A 21,671-nucleotide genomic window follows, 5' to 3' on the forward strand; every position below is an offset into this window, starting at 1 on the left:
TTGTGTTGAATTGACCCTCGTTTGTGAAGCAGTCCGGCGTAAAATGACGGCAGGTCAACAACACTCTACTACAACAACTCTTCCTCTTCTCTAAAGCAGCCCAACATGGCCACACCCCCTTTGTTGAATGTTGGATTTATGCAAATTTTAAGGTTAGTGATGTCACCAACCCAGGAAGAAGCTCGTTGTAGTCCCTACCAGCCGTTTGTTGTAGTCCTTAAAAAGTGATTTCTGTAAAAGAAAATATCTCCCTTTGCATTGAACTTTGAGCGTCCTAACTTTGCAGATGTTGTTTATGATCAAACAGCAACATTACACACTAACTAAAGTTAAAAAAGTGAAATCAAAACTCAAAAAAACTCAACTGTTTTATCAAATATTGCGTTTTGAAAATATTCAATAATTTACATAAGTCATGTAGCCTAATTCATAACTGAATGTGATGAAGTTTGCGTTTTGGAGATATTATTACACATATGAATAAGAGTGAATGTGTGCATATTTTAAAGTAAAATATTATTTGCAAATAATTTAAATTGATTACTTCACGAAAACAATTTGACACCAAAACCGTTTTATTTATCCCTCAAATCTCCTTTAAACCTCATTTAATTCCTTAGTTTAATAAAATTAAATAAATAAAGGAATATTCAAGACATCATTACAGGACAAACGTTCCACACTCCAGTCCAGCAGGAGGCGACAATGAGCCTTTAAGCTGTTTGACAATCGCCTATACACACTAGAAGAAGAATCAGCCTACAGTCCTGTAAAACAAAAATGGCAGCGCCGATGCCGGAGGGTTTGCCGAGCACACACGTGGAGAAAAAGAATAAGAAACAGAAAAAGGTAAACATTATCAATCACTGCTCTGGTTACAACTGCAGTCGCTTTTCACACAGCGCTATAAATGTCCTTGTTGATGTCGGAAACTCACTGTAAAGATTAGAGGTTGTCATCATCCCTTCTTGATTTAACTGCTTTATAAAATTATACTTCTTGATCTTTTTGATTTTAATGTAAGAGTAAATCTACCGTATGGGTGATGGTATTATATAGTAATATATAATACCATGGTACTCTGATATACCATAGTACTGAATAAATATCATATTAACTGAACTGTATTATATTTACATCTTCTGTAATGAGCATGTGATGAATTAATATTCATTAAGGAAAAAATCCTTACTGAATAATGAAGTTCTTGAAAAGAGAAATGAATCTTGCATCATTATTTATTAGAAAAAATATCTTAATAAAACATTTTCACTGCTTATTAATATTTTGTCCACTAAAACAAAAGCCACCAAATCATTTGCAGAGACTTATTACTGTTTTTATTTCTAAGAACTAGTTTTAAACTAGATTTTCTATTACACTTTATTTTAAGATGTCTTTGTTAGAGTGTAATTATACATTTAAGTACTGAGTAATATTAATTAAATTACATATTGCATATAATTATGCATAATTTATACATATTAAATGTAATGTGTAACAAGGACACTGCAAAATATTGCTGGTTTTTCTTTACTATGGACAGTCTTATTTATCATTTATCCACTAAGGTAAACATTGTAAATATTGTATACCATTCAGGCGCAGTTGTTGTTTTGGTCATCTGTTTTTGTTTCCAATGCAAGACATTTATTCCTGATAGGAAATGTAAAAAAGAAAACATTTATGAGCTGATTTCTGAAAACACTGATCAATGTGTTTTCCTCTCTCAGCCCTCCAAACGCTACTGGGAGAAAACAGAAAACCCTGACCAAAGGAAACCAGAGGAAGAACAGAGCAAAGATGCGCAGAAACAGAATAAAGCTAGACCGATAAACGAGCCATTAAAAAGGAAGAAATTTGAAGGTTCTGAACAAGAGGTGAGAGTTTGTTTTTCCATTCAGTGACTCTAGTTTATGAATATCTTGAAATCAGATCAATGCTTCAAATGATTAACAATGTTTGTGGCTTTTAAAGGGGCACAGAGTCATTTTAGTTTGTTGCACCTGTTTGATTTGATCCATCAACACATGTGGAGCATCGCACAAATACTAGTACTTATGTGCAAATTCATATTGTTTATTTAGAAAACGGACCCTTTTCCTGGTGAGGCTCCTGTCCCAAAAGAACGGCTCCAGAAATTTAAGAGAGGAGAGAAATACAAATGGGTGAGTCCAGATATTTCTGACATTGTCCAGATGCAGTCCTGTGTATTTAACATTGTCTATTCAGCATATAGAAACAGCTGTAAGTCGCAGTTAGGTATGGGTAATATGAGCAAACTTATATCACTTTATGAGAATTAATGGGAAGTAATATTTTTACGATACCAAAGTGAGAGAGCCCAGTGAGGTTTCATACATCTCAAGACCAATTTCGATACCACAGAAATAAAACATACTGATAACCATCAGAAAATATAGCACAAAACACCCTAATGTACATTACTGTTGACAACAATATAAAAGCAACAACTATTTCAATAAAATGTAATAATGTGAGATCAAACATTGACTTCTGGGAATGTTCTTTTTACTGATACATACATATCACTGTTTCTGATCTTTCAGATTGTTGTGTCAGATCAGTTTCATTCACCAAACATTCATACACCATTGATTTAGATTAGCTGACACATCCGGCCCCGTTCTTGGCAGATTTTGTGAGATTCACCTGAGTAACTCTGACACATTATCTGAATCTTTATATAAGGACTGCGTTTGTTTCTCTCTGTTGTGATATGTCCAGAAACCAGAAACCCTGAGGAAGCTGAAAACAGCCATCAAGTTCTCGGAGACGGTGTCTGATCTCGCTCAGGATCAGGCCGCACGATTTGATCTCCTGCTTCCAGAGGATGCTGGGTAAAGTAGTTCACACATTGTGATGAAAAGAAGAATGGCACTGACTATAAACACACAGAAATATGACTCTTTCCCTGCTGTAATACTGTAGGGGGCGCTATTATGCATCTTCTGAAAGAGAGCTGAATTTCCTGATCAAAACACAGGTGAAGAAGCAGAAACAAGCGATAGCATTTGTAGTCATGCATATGTAAAATAACGCGATCATCAAACATTAAACAGCATATAAATCAAATCTGCCTAACGTTACTGAATGACATGATGAACACAGGAAGTGGTTAGGATTGTGAAGCTTTGAGGTGTTGATGGACTCAATCTTGTACTCCATCTGTTTTGAATCCGATCCAGATGTAGTCTTTGACAAAAACGTGATTTTCTCAGCTTTTTTATGAAAGAGTTCATTTGCAAAAACAGATAACTCCATTTTTATTAATTCTCATAAATCATGTTTTTTTATTTTATTATTGTGCATTCCAAGTAATATCAGTCAAACTGCTGTTGGGTATTTCCCAAGTGAGGACATTTGGTCCTCACAAGTATAGCCAAAACAAGTACACACAAACAAACGCAAAAGGACAAACAAGGTTTCAGCATGTAAGACTTGTATAGTGTACAGGGAGTTGCAGGAGTCCAAATTATAAATCCTTGATCACTTTTAGTCAGCTTTGATGAAACTCCCCTCAGTTAGCACATCTTTTCGAAGTGACTAGATGCCTTGTCACCTGATCTGAATACTACACGCTGATTCGCTAAAACTGGCTTATCGGGTGCTTGTCGGTTTATGCTGTAAAACGTGAACTTGCTATGCCTTGACAGTGGAAAACATATTTAGGGTTCAGAACGTGCTATATGTGGACAATAACGCACAGCAGTCAGTTCATTTTTTTAAAATGAGGCATTTATCATTTTTTGCAAATTAACTCTTTAAGTGTACAAAAATCAATGCATGAAGCTAGAATAAAATATTTTTTTTTGTTTGTTTTAAAGCAGAGGGTCTGTTCTTTATTTTGATTTATTGCATTTTCAGATATTTATACAACAAAATATTCCGTTGGGCTTGTGAAAATTTGTGAAAATGATCAAAAACACTGGCGCTGGCAACTTAAAAAAATGCTGGTGGGGAAAGAGGTAAAAAAAAAAAAAATAGTTAAACGAAAAATGTCTCCAAAATAGGAAAAAAATGGTCAGAAGAGAGAATGATTTGCTGTCACTCTGTCAGCCGTTGTATTTGAAACACTCACACCAGTGGGGGTTGCACAGACTAGTCGACTTTAATGCTCTGCCATGACGTCAACTAGTCGCTGCTCAAGGCCTACAGAGGGTGTAAAAGGATAAGAAATCTTTTAAATCCACTTTAATGCCGTATTTCAAAACAGTAAATGACAAATAAATGCGTACTTTGAAAGCACCTTACAAGATACAGTACAGTCCAAAAGTTTGGAACCACTAAGATTTTTAATGTTTTTAAAAGAAGTTTCGTCTGCTCACCAAGGCTACATTTATTTAATTAAAAATACAGTAATCAGCATATTAGAATGATTTCTGAAGGATCATGTGACACTGAAGACTGGAGTAATGATGCTGAAAATTCAGCTTTGATCACAGGAATAAATTACTTTGTGAAATATATTCAAATAGAAAACAGTTATTTTAAATTGTAATAATATTTCACAATATTACTGTTTTTTACTGTATTTTTAATTAAATAAATGTAGCCTTGGTGAGCAGACGAAACTTCTTTTAAAATCATTAAAAATCTTAGTGGTTCCAAACTTTTGGATTGTACTGTATGTTTGATTATACCATCTGGATGGTCAATATCGATCGGGTGAATGCACATTTTACACAGCTTATTCTACACGTAAGTTAATCACCGTTCTAAACTAATGCGTGCTGCACTGTAACGCACACAATAGAGCGTACGTCACGTGCAGATTGCACGCACAGAAACATTCAGGAGAGCAGAAATGTATTGTCAACACTGTTCTTTATCAATAAAATAGCTTAGAAACTGAAAAGTTTTAGCATATATTTCTTAGTAACTTGAACCCACAGCTTCACGCTGCACAGGAAGAATTAATTCACAATCACTCTCTCACTAATGTATTCATATAAATGTAATCTTTACTGTGCTACTCTATCTGATTTAGAGCGAGCAGAAATCTGTGAGAAATATAACGATCCAAAGACAAGAACTGATAAAAAATGAGCTGTTAAGTAGGAGTAATAGCCTGTGTCACATGCCATAGCTGTGCACAAGGCGACCCGTGTTCAAGTCTCAGCTCGAGGTTCAGGCTTATTTGTTCAGTAATGACGTCATCAGCAACTAGTCGACGTCGACTTAAATCACATAAATGTCGACTTAAAAATTCTGAAGTCGTTCAGCCCCCACACAGCAGCAGTAACTAATTTAATGAAATGTAATGCGAAGTGAAGAAAACACCAAGTGTGCTGTTATAAATGTTAATAACTGTGGAAACGCATCTGTGAAAAGGATCCATTATCCACCAGTCCATCCAATGCAAAAGTGAGCTGTTTCCTGTGAATGTGCGAGACTTCTGATTAGTTGATATAACTAATTAACTAGAAGAATAACAAGTGCAGTAAACTAAAAATTTGCACTACAACTAGTGTGCTTATGATTTATGATAATAAAAATATAATTAAAATACCAGTTTGCAGTATCAAGCAGCATATCGGACAATGGAAAACAGAAAATAAGGTGTATAGGTAAATAACTAGAAGATGGATCATGTTTTAGGGTAGTTTACTTCAGATTTATTCATGCCCTACTGATGTGGATCCAGTGAGTGTGACGTTTACAACAAATGTGGACACAAAACAGACTGTTTCTTGTTCAGTCACTCTTTAATTTATATATTTAGCATCAAACAAAGTATGTAATCTTTTTCACATTAAAAAAAGATTTTAGATTTATAGAAAAAAATCAAATTAAAATGATTGCACAACCACCCAGTAGGTGGCGATATGCACTAACAAAGTAAATGCATATCTAAAGCTTGTCAGTGCCTGCTCTAAAAACAAGCTGGATAGAAAAGATTAGCTTGGACATTTGGTTTAACTACTGCTTGTGTGTGATTAATATTTTGGTGAATATTCTTCATACACTACCAGTCAAAAGTTTGGAAACATTACTATTTTTAATGTTTTTGAACGAAGTCTCTTATGCTCATTAAGGCTGCATTTATTTCATAATAAATACAGAAAAAAGCACTAATATTGTGAAATATTATTACAATTTAAAATTATGGATTTATATTTTAATATACTTTAAAATATAATTTATTCCTTTGATCAAAGTTGAATTTTCAGCATCATTACTCCAGTCTTCAGTGTCACATGATCCTTCAGAAATCATTCTAATATGATGATTTATTATCAATGATGGAAACAGTTGTGCTGCTTAATATTATTTTATAACCTGTGATACTTTTTCAGGATTCATTGATGAATAAAAGGTTAAAAAGAACTGCATTTATTCAAAATAGAGATATTTTCTAACAATATAAATCTTTACTATCACTTTTTATCAATTTAACACATCCGTGCTGAATAAAGGTATTAATTTCTTTCAAAAAAAAGAAAGAAAAAAAATTACTGACCACAAACTTTTGAACGGTAGTGTATATTTTTACAAAAGATTTCTATTTTAAATAAATGCTGATATTTTTTAACCTTTTATTCATCAATGAATCCTGAAAAAGTATCACAGGTTATAAAATAATATTAAGCAGCACAACTGTTTCCATCATCGATAATAAATCATCATATCAGAATGATTTCTGAAGGATCATGTGACTCTGAAGACTGGAGTAATGATGCTGAAAATTCAACTTTGATCACAGGAATAAATTATATTTTAAAGTATATTAAAATAGAAAACCATTATTTTAAATTGTAATAATATTTCACAATATTGTTGTTTTTTCTGTATTTATTATGAAATAAATGCAGCCTTAATGAGCATAAGAGACATAGTAATGTTTCCAAAATTTTGACTGGTAGTGTATGTTTATCACATTTAGTAAATGTACACGCACATAGAGCTGATATCTATCTGTCTGCCTGTCATCAGCTTCCTGGAGGGAGACGAGGATGAAGACACGTGTACAATCTCTCAGGATGACATAGCAGATGCTGTTGACATCACTTCTGGATCGAAGGTGAATTTATTTGAGCTCTAGAAACTGCATTGAGGCCATTAATAAACAGTAGAGCTTGTTGATAATCAGCATGGTTAATCAAGCATGTAGTGCCCCTTACACACATACAGTCTTTACTGGAAAATTAACATTTAGAGATTGTATGTGAACCGGATCTTTTCAGGAATACCAGTAAATCAGAATATGATTACCAGTGTGAGTATGAGTGAGATGAGGGCGCGCTGTCGTCAGAAGTCTGCTTTGGGCCAATCAAAACGCTCTGACGGAGATGTGATTACTCTGTGCTGTGTACTCAGTGAACTCAGCTGCTTTTGAATAGCTTTTCATTTAGAAATCTATTTTTTGTTAAATATGACATTTAGAAAGTAAACAAGCATAAATGGTAGTGTTAAAGTATTGAACAGATTTTTACAGACCTTTGCCAACTACAGTGTTTATGTCCTGCTGCAGTCGGATATTCACTTCATTTGGTGTGTGTTTTCTTTTTCTCTCCCCACAGTACTTCAACTTGGATCTTTCCCAGTTTGGGCCGTATAGGCTTGACTACAGCAAAAATGGACGGTATGTGCTAAAGCATTTATACGTATATAGAATGGATGGATGAGTAGATGTACTTATATTAAAAGGCTCAGTAACATTTCAGAAACATTTAGAAATCTTTTTTTTTTTTTTTTTTTTTTTACACATCAAGTTAACTTGTTTATCAATAAATGTTGGGGAAAATGACTCTGTATGCGGTCCATTATTCATAGCATTAATATGTAAAGGCCCTCATGCAAATGTTTGGCATGAAGTAAACCAGATCTTAAATAGAAACAGCATTATGCTGTATATAGCTGTTCACACCATGAACAAATTTGTACTTGTATTTTTTCATATATATATATATATATATATATATATATATATATATATATATATATATATATATATAAAATATTATGAAATTGGAAAAATGGGTTATAGGGTTAGAACACCTCAGTATTTATATATTGTCTGACAGTTGGTTTCGTTGGTTCTCTTCACTCGTCTTACTCACATTTTGAAACCTAGTAATTACATTTTTGTTTTTTCGTGGAACAGTTATAAATATGTTAACACTTGAACTAACAAAAGTCTGCAATTAATTGGCATCATATTTTTATTGACAGACAACCCTGATTTCTCCCTCTTGAATATCACTGTTTTCTTTGGATTTTACCATTTAACAACCATAATTAATCCTAACCATAAAAAAAAGTCATGAGAGTGTTGTCATCAATGCACTATGGACATTTTAATCCAGAAATTGAAAATCTGTTAATTATAGAAGAGGTTTATTTAAATTGCTTTTTTATTGCATTTATTTTTTTATTGCTTTTTTTAAATATGATCCATAACAATTATTTGTCTGCAACAGGCACCTGCTATTGGGTGGAAAGAGAGGTCATGTGGCCTGCATCGACTGGCATTCCAAAGACTTAATGTGTGAGGTGAATGTCATGGAAACGGTGAATGACGTCAAGTAAGTGCACAGTCATTAAGACGCATCTATTGATTTCTGTCGCACGTTTTGAATTCTGATGCACAATTATGAATTGGTTTTTATCCCTTTCAGAATTTAAGCTAAGCATTTTGTTATTGTAAGTGCATGCATATAAAACTAGACCCTTTTGAAATGCGCATTATTCTTACCTGTATGACCAAAAATGGAGTATCTTAAGTTGTTTCCGCTGTTATCAGGAAAAAAATGCCAGTGATCGCGCCGGCGCCTCCATGTCTTGCTGTAAGCACGCTATACTTCAGCTTCCACACTCCGTACAAACACTTGGATATGCGGCTAATAATAACGCACAGAGTGAACGGCCATGTGAAGTTGCTACTTCAAATGCTTGTTTCAATTGAAAAGACATATTTGAGGTCGATGGATGATATGCGAATATTTAGATTTCCTGCCCGACATACTGTAATTACCACAAGGACCCCCAACTCACAGACTGCGTGACATCACTTCCTGTGGAGTTTTTTTTTCCTGTTTTTTTTTTTCCATTTGCATAAAAATGTGAATATTATGATATATTGTTTTCGACCAACATTTTCATAATACTGTTTTTTTTAATACTTTTTTTGCTGCTTTCAGCCACCCCATCTGATGCATTTCCTCAGCCAAAGCAAAGCTGCATAACAAAAACACTGATTGCATTCAAGCTTTTTTCTGGGCATCTCTTGAGCCAAAGCAGGAAGTTCTTTTCATTGGACTGACACATTTGAAATAATTTCAGTTTTGAAATAAACTCAGTCCAGATTGTTTATGTAGGGTTTTTATCACTATACATGTATGTCCTACACCCCTGTGAGTTAGTAAAGAGTAATTCTCTCCGTCAGGTCTCATTTAAAGCTCACTCTGCTCATCGTTCTCCCTCCAGGTGGCTTCACACAGAGGCCATGTTTGCTGTGGCACAGAAGAGATGGCTCTACATGTATGACTCTAAAGGTGTGGAGCTCCACTGCATCAAGAAGTTCAACGACGTCTTGAAAATGCAGTTTCTGCCCTACCACTTCCTACTCGCCACTGCGGTGCGTCAACAAATGCTTTTGCCAAAACTTTGAACTTATTTAAGGCTTTGTTAACCTTGCAGCCAATTCCAAATAGATATTTCACTGTTATTTCAAAAGTGCTTTCTTCAGTGTCCATGTGCAGCTTATTCGGTTCAGGCTATTCCAGAGTTTAGGAGCCAGATGTGAGAAAGCTCTTCCTCCTTTGGTTGACTTTGATATCCTCAGTCCTATGAAAACTCCAGAGTTTTGTGACCTTAAAGAGCATGATGGATTGTAGCTTGATATAAGCTTGATATAGCTTGATATCTTCTAAGCAAGCTGCAATATTTCTAATCGATACAGAATTTAACAGATACCTAATGTTGATAAAATTAGGGTGATGAAATTGACATGGTAAGAACTCTAGCAGCTGCATTTTTGGACTAAATGTTGTGTCTATTGAAGATGTGAAGTACATTGCAATAATCCAGTCTTGAGGACAGTTTCTGTCACATATTGCACCCTGATCTTTAAAGAGGACCTATTATGCCCTTTTACAAAGTCTTGATTTTGTTTTGAGGCTCTACCAGAATCAGTTTTATGCCTGAATGTTCAAAAAAAAACATTATTTTCCCCAAATTCTCCATTGTTCCAGCTTGTGTCTTCCCTAGACTCAAATAAAGGCGAGTTCAGGGAGTTTCAGACAATCCAAGTGTTTGTGTATGAAAAAGAGATCTTTCCCGTTTGTATTTCATCCTTACAGTTTTTCCGTGTGTCAATAATATTTTCATCTTTCAGAGTGCCACGGGGTTTCTGCAATATCTGGATGTGTCGGTTGGGAAAGAGATCGCAGCCATCTGCACAAAAATGGGACGGCTGGATGTGATGGCACAGAATCCCTATAACGCAGTAATTCACCTGGGTCACCCAAATGGCACCGTCAGTCTGTGGTCGCCCAACCAGAAAGAGCCACTCGTGAAGCTGTTGTGTCATCGGGGTGCTGTTCGCTCCTTAGCGGTGGATAAAACCGGCACGTGAGTATCACTGGCTGAGAGGTGTAGTTCTTGTGCTTTCTGTGGGTATTGTTAGGCAAAAGTTAGGCAGCGCTGACATTGGACGCAGTGATTGCTAGATATCTTTCTGTTGGGCAAGAAAAAGGCCATCTCCAGGCAAAAATGAATAACGTGAAAATGACACACATTTTGATGTTTGAATAATCCGTCCTTTGATCAAGTTTTATTTGCTGTATTTTACTAAATGTTATTCCACATCCTGCCCAAGCTTTTCCTCCTAACAATATGCAAATGATAGGCAATGAAAACAAATATAGTGAATCTATGAAGGCTACTATTTACATAATGTGCAAAAAAGGATTGTTAGGGTTTTTACCAAGCGGCAACCTCCCCCTTTCTCTCGTGAAGCCAATACGGAAGTAACTTAAACTGCGATTCATCGACTGGCCGCTAGGGACAGGCTTCAAAAGGGAGCAGAATCTCATTGACCATCATGTTAAAATAGCCAAGTTTACAGCAGAAAAAAACATGTTTACACTCTGGTTCACATTGTGTTTTGGTCTATACTGCTAATTTTGTCCTTCATGACAACTCTGAGGGGGGTGAATTTTTTTATAACTCATCCATTTAAATTATATTAAGCCTTAAAGTTCTGCATAATTAAGGGCGTGGTCACTTGAGTGACAGGTGGATTGGCGCTGCTGTCTGTGAGCCGTCATGTTACCTCAGCTAATTCCAGCCGCTGAATTTGGCATCTCAGCTGTTTTTGTGCCTTTTTTCTGGATTATTTTATACAATTCTAAAATATGGCTTGCTGCGTTAATGGTTGAGACTCGAGACAGATGTCAGTGTGTGTACATGTGCTCGCACGCGGAAGATAAACAGAACACGTTGTTGGATCATCGTGGCATTGGCTAAAGGTTTTGTTCCTGAGATTTACTAACAATGACAATACCAGGAGGATATACAACTCCGACAGCACTGCTTGGATATATAACTAAAACTGCTGCACTATTTTGAAAAATTATACTTTGGACACGTGGGCTCATTTAGTTTGAGAGTCTAATGTACGATCATATACAGATATCTGGTACCTATATATGTACGTATCACAAGAAAGTGATGCAAACAATGGATACATTATAAATTTCGATGATTTAGTATGTTTTTTGTTTTAAAATGACACTCATTGACATTTTACCCAATTAAGTGCAACGGATTGGATTCATCTCGCGATCTCTATTTCATTAAAGGTATTAAGTCCCAGTTGATTTTTTTTGTGTTATTTGCACACCCCACACAAATTAATTAGCTTACTGGTGTTAGAGCATCTATAACGTTATCTTAAAAATCACTGTAGATTGACAGTAATCCTTTAGTACTTTCTAATGATATTGCTATCTTTATTAATATTTTAGATAGTGTCTAAGATAGATAGCTAGGCGGGCGTGGTTTCAGCAACAAGTCGCATGGGCTCCAACTACGTCCCGCCTCTTTGCCCATTTTCAGTTATCCGTGAGTGACGTGCGGTCACGTGCAGCTAAGATGGCCGCGGCCTCATTTTTGCGTCAAAACTGCTGTTCAGAACTCTATGGGTGACGTCACAGACACTACGTCCATATTTTTTACAGTCTATGGTTTTTACAGGTTTCACAGAACCTACATTCAATGTCATCAACAGATGTAAAATGTATATTTTAGTCAGAATTATTGTGCTTACATTCTGCCATGTAAGTTTCGTCAAAATCTGCCAATTTTAATAGACGCTTGCATTCAGGATGCATCAAAATGGAAATATAAGATACATGTAAGATATTAACTGTGTTAAACATTTAAAAAGCACACCTGACAGTCAAGCAGAATTATGTTCTTTAAATATGTTTGTGATTCAAACAAAGAATTGTCATGTTTGGGACAATTTGGGTCATGAATTTTTCCTGCAGCATCTCGTTCTGTGTCTTTGCTATTTTTTTAGATGCGTTTTGTACGTTTTCTGTGTCAAATTTGTCTATTATTTTCATTGATTATTGACTTATTTGTTAGACTTACAATACCCTTCATTTACTTTAATGAGTTCATTGTTTCTACATCACATTAACATGTTTAAATTGATACATTGTTAGCTAACTGCATTGTTTGTATATGTACATTTCTGAAATTACATAATTTGTACACAGTCCCAACTCTAAATTGTAATGTTGACATGCATTTCCTGTAAAGCTGCTTTGAAACGATATGTATCGTGAAAAGCTCTATACAAATAAATGTGAATTGAATTTGTATTTGTTTATTTCAGGTACATGGTGACGTCAGGTCTGGACAGGAAGCTAAAGGTGTATGACATTAGAGCGTTTAAACACCTTCACTCCTGTTTCCTTCCTGCTGGAGCCTCTTGCCTGTCTCTGAGCCAGAGAGGACTGCTTAGTGCTGCTACTGGAGATGTCGTACAGGTAGTGCACATGGACACATGACACGCACAAGTCCTAACCCAACCCTTAACAATAACCTATCCCTGAATCAGACCAGAACACATGTTCAATTGCAGTTATACCAAAATAAATCAAGTAACCTGTATTTATATAGTGCTTTATACAATACAGATTGTTTCTAAGCAGCTTTATAGTGATAAACAGGAAAAATTACAGAATCAGTGATGCAAACTTCATCAAATATGAGACAAATTCTGCTGTAAAGCAGCTCTAAAAAGACAGTAGTGTCATTATTCTGCTCAATTTAGTTCAGTTGATTCAGTTCAGATCAATAACTGTAAATTTCATCAATTTAGGAAGACTTAATTTCAGCTATAACTTAAGCAGCTCTACTGAATACAAAAGTGTCATTATTTACTTTGAGCCACTACAGTGTTGATTCATCAGTTAAGCTATATGTTATGCTGGGGTTATATCAGTCAAATCGATAATAATGCTGAATATTATGCTTCTTTTAAACCCCATCTAAGCAAGACAAAGTCAGTTTGAAACTGCTTCACATTAACCTTAAGATAGAGACATTCCTTTATTTCTAATTCACTTGTGAAGACTAAACATCATGCACCATTCTATTGAATTCTATATATAGGGAATAATACGAAAGACAAACCGCTGCAGATACACGAGTTGCAGTGCAGTGCAGGAATAGTACACAACAATTTAATATTGTATAATACTATCTAAATTGTAACATTGAAACAAGCATTTTCTATAAAGCTGCTTTGAAACAATATTTGTGAAAAGCGCTATACAAATAAACTTGAATTGATGTTATAATACTGCTAATAGCTGCTATTAAGCCTTTTTCAGACTGTCAGTCCAAATCAATATTTTGTGCATATCAGATTGGAATCTGATCAGATTGAAGTGTGAACAGCAAAAAAAATCACATGAAATTCCGTTTTAGCTACATTCACATGTATTTTGAAATCCTATTTAAAGGGGACCTATTATGCCCCCTTTTACAAGATGTAAAATAAGTCTCTGATGTCCCCAGAGTGTTTATGTGAAGTTTTAGCTCAAAATACCCCTCAGATAATTTTTTATAGCATGTTAAAATTGCCACTTTTTGGGGGTGAGCAAAAACATGCTGTTTATGTGTGTGTCTCTTTAAATGCAAATGAGCTGCTGCACTCGGCCTAAGAGGGCGGAGCTTCAAGAGCTGATTCTCTGGTGTCAGGAGTCAGTCAGGACGCACTATAATGTCAGAAACTGCAAATACTGTATATGCTGTATGGAGATAGAACAGGTATAGTTTAGTTAAATTACGGTTATAACTTATATTGTCTTGTTGTTTGTATCCACTACATTAGTACAAGCCAGTTTACCGATGAGTTTTATAACGTTTATTGTACTTTACACAAAATATGAAGCGTCTGTTTTCACTCTAGAAAATCACTTTAAGAGTTTAATAAAACACTGCAAGTGTGCATTAAAATATTATCCATAATCTCTCTCTCTTATCCTTGCATTATCATCAACATACACAGCGAATTACACAGAAACACTCGTTACAACTAACAGTAAACAAATATATAAAGACCTTATGCCTTTCGTTCGGGTGGTGCTTAATAAACTGGTAAACTTTATATCCGTAAATCAACTCCGATGAACTGTAATAAAGTGCTCTCACCTTCATTACTGCCGTATCCAGTATCACTCTGGAGGCTGTAAGCTGGATCACGAACAGTTACTGATCCATCCTTGAGTAACAACTTTTTAGCACAACCTCTGTTTTGTATTTTCCCTTTGTATTGACATTCGTTCACAAAGCAGTCCGGTGTGAAATGATTCGCGCAGACATAAACAAATTTCGGTAGAGTTGAGGGAGCATTTTCTTCAAAAACAAAATGAATCCATCTCGTCTTCAGCGGCTCAGATTTCAGGAGTAAATGGAGAGAGCTCTGTGTATTAATCCATCCAGCTACAGAACACCTAAAACGCTTGAGGGACGTTCTCATCAGTGCAGAAATGGCGGACTGTGAACTCACTGTGAACTCGCTCAGGGCGATTCTGTGTTAAAACGGCAGTGTCTGTCAACATTCGTGGGTGGGGCCTGTGGCTAATGTGACGTCACACTGCCAGGCATCTGGAAACGGCTTGTTCTGAGACACTGCTTATGATATATGGGGATTTAAAAAAAAGGAGTGGGTGGATTTTTATCATTATAGGGTGGTTGTGTACACACACTGCCAACACACATTTATAGCCAAACACCATGCAAAAGCATTTTGCATAATAGGTCCCCTTTAAATGGCATTTTTGTAAATCCACTTCAGTCTGACTGCTATGATCAGATTTGAGTGGTTTATGTGATTTAAACATGTCAGACATTGTTATATAGGAAACATGCTGAAAGTCTCTGCAGAAACAAGGTTGTTTGTTGAGCTGGTCAATATAATGGAGACATTTTGAGACTGGCAGAGACGACAGCACAGAATAAAGCCACATATTGTCGTGTTGTAAATAAGAAACATCTGTATTGCAAACCCCTCCACAATGCTGCTGTTTTTTGGCGTATACCTACCAACACACCATCATTGCCATAGAAACCAATGCAGATATTCCCGAAAACGAAACGCTACACTGGACACACAAATCTGATCTGGATAGTCAATAATATAGATCAGATTCCAATCGGATACAAAATCAGATTTGAACTGACAGTGTATGTATCCATAGGTTTATCGGGACGTTTGTGGAAGCAATCCTTTAACCAAACCTTACATGGCTCACCGCCTTCGAGGGCAAGTTTGCGGTGTCGCGTACTGCCCCTTTGAAGATGTTCTGGGAATCGGACATGGACAGGGCTTCACCAGCATGATCGTACCAGGTAAGGCACAATGCATCAGTTCACACAAAGAACATGTTCACTCCTTCATTCCTGGAGTCTTACACTGGACATATGAAGTTAACTAAGATTTTATATCAAGAATAGGAGACTGTCAAATTCCACTCTTTGATTTGAGACTAGTAATAAACTCTTATATTAATAACAAGTGGCATATAGAATTCGATGACTGCCACAGATAGGCATGTGACGGTATCAAATTTTCAAATTTGGATGTTCAGTACTGCAGCTGCTTTGTTTGCTTTGTTTCCGGGGTAACCGCTGCACTTCTGCTGTTCCATCAGCGCCCTCTGCTGTCAGTGAACGTGCACTTTCATTCAGCGCGTCTCCTTCACTCGTTCCGCCATGTGCTTCTCATGCATGTTGGGCTTTTTTACATCTGAGCGCGTGTCCCTTTGACACAAGCTCATTGTGCATTTTATATGGTTGATGGGGAAAGTATTCTTAAAATGCAATATAAAAATTTTAATAATTGGTAATAAATTATTATTTATGGTATTTTGAAGTGCCCATGATAACAATATTGTGCATATTCATTATTGTGATATATCGTATTACCGAATATAGGCACATGTCTAGCCACGGAAATAAGTTATATTAAATAAATCCTAGTTTAAGAAGGTTTTTGTTAGTAATTTGAAATCTACATATGATCAAGATGTTTTTACTAGGTGCCATTTAGGTCCTTCAAGATTCACATGTGGTTATTTATTAAAAGGTGAAGAACTGTCATCATTTCCTTGTCAAACTCCAATGACTGATAAGCATTTTACTGGATTGTTTTAAATATAAATAGAAAATTTTCATATAATTGTCATTAATTACTCACCCTCATGTTGTTCCACACCCGTAAGACCTTCATTCATCTTCTGAACACAAATTAAGATATTGTTGATGACATCTGATGGCTCAGTGAGTCCTGCATTGACAGCAACATAATTTACACTTTGAGATACCCAGAAAGCTACTAAAGATGTATTTAAATCAGTTCATGTGACTACAGTGGTTCAACCTCAATGTAATGAAGCGACGAGAATACTTTTTGTGCGCCAAAAAAACAACAAAATAATGACTTTATTCAACAATATCTAGTGATGGGTGATTTCAAATGCTTCATGAAGCTTTATGAATCTTTTGTGTCGAATCGGTGGCTCAGAGTGTGTATCAAACTGCCAAAGTCACATGAACCATTAAAATTTCGAAACGCTTCAAAACTCTTGACGTAACAAAGCTTTGTTTACTGAAATCACGTGACTTTAATACACACTCCGAACCACTGATTCGAAACAAATTATTCATAAAGCTTTGAAGAGGTAATCAGTGATCACTGACATGTGAATAAGTCACTTCACTTCAGATTCTTGAATGTGTCTCTCAAGGTGCCGGGGAACCGAATTTTGACGCCCTTGATGCAAACCCGTACCGCAGCGCTAAGCAGAGACAGGAGTGGGAGGTCAAGGCTCTGCTGGAGAAGGTGCAGCCTGACCTGATAGTTTTGGACCCGGGAGAGCTGGGTAAAATCGACAAGGCCACCTTTGAGCAGAGGCACAAGAGACGGGTTGAGTCGTTGGTAAGTTCAGCACTGGTAACTGCACTAAATACGTATGGGGGAGAACAAAGTAAGCAGGAATTAGCAGGGGGCAAAATGACCAAAATTAACATTTTATTTCACGATAAAGATATATATCATGATATAGCTATTTTTTTATTTTATTTGTTATTAAAAATATATGGTGAAGGAAAAGCATATGAAATGGGGAAAAAATAAATAAATAAATATATGAAATATTTTTTCCTCCCATCTCCCATATTTTTCCCATCATGTCCCTTTTGAGGCTCCATAAAAATAAGAAGCAAATTACAAATAATAGATCAAAGATGCAAATTAGATCAAGTAAGTTTTTTTTGTTTTTGTTTTTTAGGTTCAGTAGTTTTATTTAACATGTTTGACACAATTGATTCTTTATAAAGATACAAAAGTTATTCAGTCAAGAGCAGTGAGTGACTTTTCTCTTTGTGGTTTGATTAACATTAATAACATTAGTTTTCATCCTGTTTGCGTTCACTTCAGACATAACCGACTATGTTTATGTGAATACTCCACTCGGCTTTATAACTCTTTTTAACCTCAAGTACATTCATGCATGTTTCTTTATCACCCCAAAGTGTCAAAAACTGAAGTAATACTGTTCAGTTGTTTATACATAAAAGGGTCAATGACATGACGGGTCTTTCTTTTTTAAGGCCTTAATAGTAATAACAAACAAAGATATGACATCTAAAGTATGTAAGGTAGTACAACTAGATCTTTTATTGAATCCAAAAGGGTTTAATTATATTTTGCTACATATAAAGTGTCAAAAGGTCATTCGGTTTAATCGTCCAAAGGCCAATACAGCCACTTTATTAGTGATTAAAATATCTTAAAATGTAATAAATGTATATATTTTAGTTCTGGCATGATTTTATAACATCATATATCAACATAGAGCAAAATGGTGTTAAAAGAATGTCTGGAAAAATGAATTTCATTGTCATTTGGAGTAACCAATATAAAGGGATCATTTTGGATCAAGTCATGCGGTCAATATCATGTGACAGGATGTGACATCATTCAGACACCTGCAAAAGACCACATGGTTGTGAAGCAAAGTAAAGAACTCTTTCTTAACTATTTGAAAAATTCATGTTTTTGTTCATACGCATGTCCTGAAACATCAGGTCATTCGGTACAACCGCTATAAAACATGGAAACTGTTGTAATATTTTAAAAACTTGTTTTGATTGTCCTTCTGCTAGATATCAGCCTGTTAGCATTGTTTGAAAATATCGTCATTCGGTATAACCAAAAGTGTCGGTAAAACCGAAATTTTGGTTAAACCGAATGACTTTTTTGGTGACACATTTTGTCCATCTTGTAAAAAAATGACAAAAGCAGTGTTAATTGATTATAAAAACCACATAATCTCATTGTTAACACTTAATAAAACTTCAAAATTATTCAAATTATTCAAAAACTTCAAATTCAAATTGTCCATTGTTTTTGGGTTTTTTTTTTACTTTTAAAAACCTTATTTGTCAATGACCCAAACAACAAATTAATGATGCACTATTCAACTCCCAAGTCGAATCTTTAAACTTTCCATACACCATTTGAATGTTGTGAAAAAACAAAACATTATGGTTCCCTGTGGAGAAATAGGGTAGATTAGGTACATAACATCCCAATGCTGATAGCAAGAAGTGACAAATGGGCAACTTGAATGCCATAAGCTGCAACATGTGAATGGAGATTCCTGGTATTTGTGGATGGGTATGTGGGCTGCTGCAGTTGCTGAACTTGTCTCTGATTTCACATGCAATAGACGAGAGGTCTGTAGGACCCGATCCAACCAATCGGCTACTCAAGATTTGCCATAGAGTGCCCATAGTGATAGGAATTTGCCCTGTGTGTTATCTTATATTCATACCCCAGTGAAACAGGAAGTTATGGCTTCCTACTTATAGACTAGAGTCTAATATAGACAATTCTATAGGGTTCACAAACATTCAAGCAGCACTGTATATACCAAGGGTGCCAATATTAGTGAAAAATCAGTTTGATGTCATTAGTTCTGACTTTGTCTTGTCTTTGTTTCAGGGCTTTGATCCATTGGGAAAAGAGCCATTTAAACCCAGAGCAAAGAAGAAAGGAAGAAGCTCGGCTGGTGCTGTGGAGAGAAGAAAGAAGAAGGTCGCCTATGAGGATCAGAGGGTATTTCCTTTTTTTTTTTGCATTTTTTGCATTTTCTAGCTCTCAAACTCCTAAGAAACACCACTTGATATTGATAATATTTTTGAGGTTAGTTAAAATCCCTAATCCAGAGTATTAGACTTTGGTGTGTTTGAGTCACAGACATGACGACGCCTCGTGTAGCTTGTTGAGAATGTTTGCTAAGGAGGAGAGGTTACGTCTCTAAACAAGCTGGTTCATTTTTGGCTTGATAACAGGTAAAAAAAAAAAATTACAGCGCACCATATCTAGAGGCCAGAATATCGTAGACTTGAGGGATATGCACAGCAAAGTCTGTTAAACTTACCCACAATCCTCTCTCAGCATAGTGTTTCTCTTTTACTCTCTGTTCACATCACTTCCTCTCCATTTTGATTCTGCAGGATGTAATTCGAGAGTCTGTACAGGAGAAAATGGAAAAACAGAAAGAGTCGGAAGAGAAGGCCAAAGCGATGAAGGAGTTGGAAAAGAAGACAGCTCTTGATCGTTTCAGGAAGTAGAGCGCAGATCCCTGATGCTGTGAACATGAGGACTAACTCATAGGAGAATACAGGATTCACACAGGCTCGTCTGTTGCGCGTTTGAGGATGCTGTTGTACAAGAATTTTTTATAACAAAACCTCTGGGTGTCGTTTCTAGTGTTTCATGATTGTGTACAAAACAAAGCTTTTTGCTTGTTTAATAAAATAAGTATTATATCTACAAGAAAATGCACATGTATTTATCTTTAGAGACCTGGTTAAAACAACGCTCCACCCACACTAGCTTTTTCCACAAGCTTTTTGCAAAGGTTTTTGTATTGCACATGTGTAAAATGTAATATAATCTCCCTGAGATGATAGTGAGAGACGATAGTGATAACATTTTTATCAGACGTATTTAATATGAAATATATCAGGGGTTTTTACATTATACTTATTCACAATGTTACAGAAATGCATTTATAATGTTTTTATCTTGGCTCCTTGCAAAGTTTTAGAAACGTACATCCAAACTGATACTTCAGTGCTGCCATCAAAATGTTTTCTTTTCAGTGTTAGCTTTGAAGGTAAAATGACTTTAATATAAAACAATATTATAACTGCATAGTAAGTTAAGTGTCCTTTTTATATTTATTTATTATTTGTCATGGGTTATGATGTCACAAGTTAATATTTCTGCAAATCTGAATATTCATCTTATTACTAGCACATTTTTACATTACCTGTAGGCTGATCTCTAGTTGTCCATTTCGTAAGCCTACATTAACATATGTAGGCCTAATAATTTATACTACACACAAATTTAGTCATTCATTGTATGCATTCACAAAATATAAAAAGCAATATGATAGAGGTAGTTCACAAAAAAACTCATTTAATCATCCTAATGTAATTCCACTCTAAACCTGTATGACTTTTTCCTCTATTGAACACAAAGGGAGGTGTTTTACAGAAAATAAAGTTCAAAAAACTGAATGGTGATTAAAGAACATTATGCTTAATTTCTCCTGTTCGCCTATCATCTAACAAAACCATACAAGTTTGGAATAACCAAAAAAGTGTTCAATGATAACTGCTTTTCCATATAGTGGTGTTTGTAGAGATGTCAAATAAAATTCCATGTTTTTTTTAAGATTTTTTTTCAAGGACTTGCAATCAGAGATCTCAAAAAAAAAAAAAATTCTAAACAAGGTAAATAGATACATAAAAATACAACAATAAAGCAAAATGGTACAAATAAACTATAGCACATGCAAATTATGAGAACATTAAATTCCACGAAAATTCTGGTGATGCCAAACGAGTTTGTTAAAGGGTCATGAAACCCCAGAACACATTTTTTGAGCTGTGAACAGATATGTATAGGCTGCACATCATTGAAAACATTAAAGGTACTCATAAGTGAAAAATAGTTATTTTTGCATTTTTCAGAGCGATTTCTATCTTTCGGTTTGAAAAGCTGAGTCGGAGCAACGTCACAAAATCTGACGTCATCGTGTACT

At 35.4% G+C, this 21,671-nt stretch overlaps 1 protein-coding gene across 1 annotated transcript; it reads left to right on the plus strand.

Moving 5' to 3' along the window:
• The first annotated feature begins 691 nt into the window (after positions 1-691).
• wdr46 (WD repeat domain 46) lies at positions 692-20,392 on the plus strand. Its single transcript, XM_048211073.1, has 14 exons — positions 692-849; positions 1,734-1,880; positions 2,088-2,168; positions 2,749-2,861; positions 6,958-7,045; positions 7,545-7,606; positions 8,445-8,549; positions 9,451-9,601; positions 10,361-10,596; positions 12,872-13,025; positions 15,747-15,897; positions 17,295-17,485; positions 19,556-19,669; positions 20,071-20,392. The coding sequence occupies exons 1-14, from the start codon at positions 781-783 to the stop codon at positions 20,185-20,187; spliced, it is 1,779 nt and encodes a 592-aa protein (XP_048067030.1). The 5' UTR covers positions 692-780; the 3' UTR covers positions 20,188-20,392.
• The last annotated feature ends 1,279 nt before the right edge of the window (positions 20,393-21,671 follow it).

The sequence above is a fragment of the Megalobrama amblycephala genome, linkage group LG12 (genome assembly GCF_018812025.1).
Source record: "Megalobrama amblycephala isolate DHTTF-2021 linkage group LG12, ASM1881202v1, whole genome shotgun sequence".
Lineage (NCBI taxonomy): Eukaryota > Metazoa > Chordata > Actinopteri > Cypriniformes > Xenocyprididae > Megalobrama > Megalobrama amblycephala.

Excerpts from the sequence above, each read along its gene's own strand:
- wdr46 (XM_048211073.1), top strand. The coding sequence starts at position 781 with ATGGCAGCGCCGATGCCGGAGGGTTTGCCGAGCACACACGTGGAGAAA. Across the intron at positions 9,602-10,360 it reads ACTTCCTACTCGCCACTGCG|AGTGCCACGGGGTTTCTGCA; the intron begins GTGCGTCAACAA and ends TTCATCTTTCAG. Across the intron at positions 15,898-17,294 it reads CACCAGCATGATCGTACCAG|GTGCCGGGGAACCGAATTTT; the intron begins GTAAGGCACAAT and ends GTGTCTCTCAAG.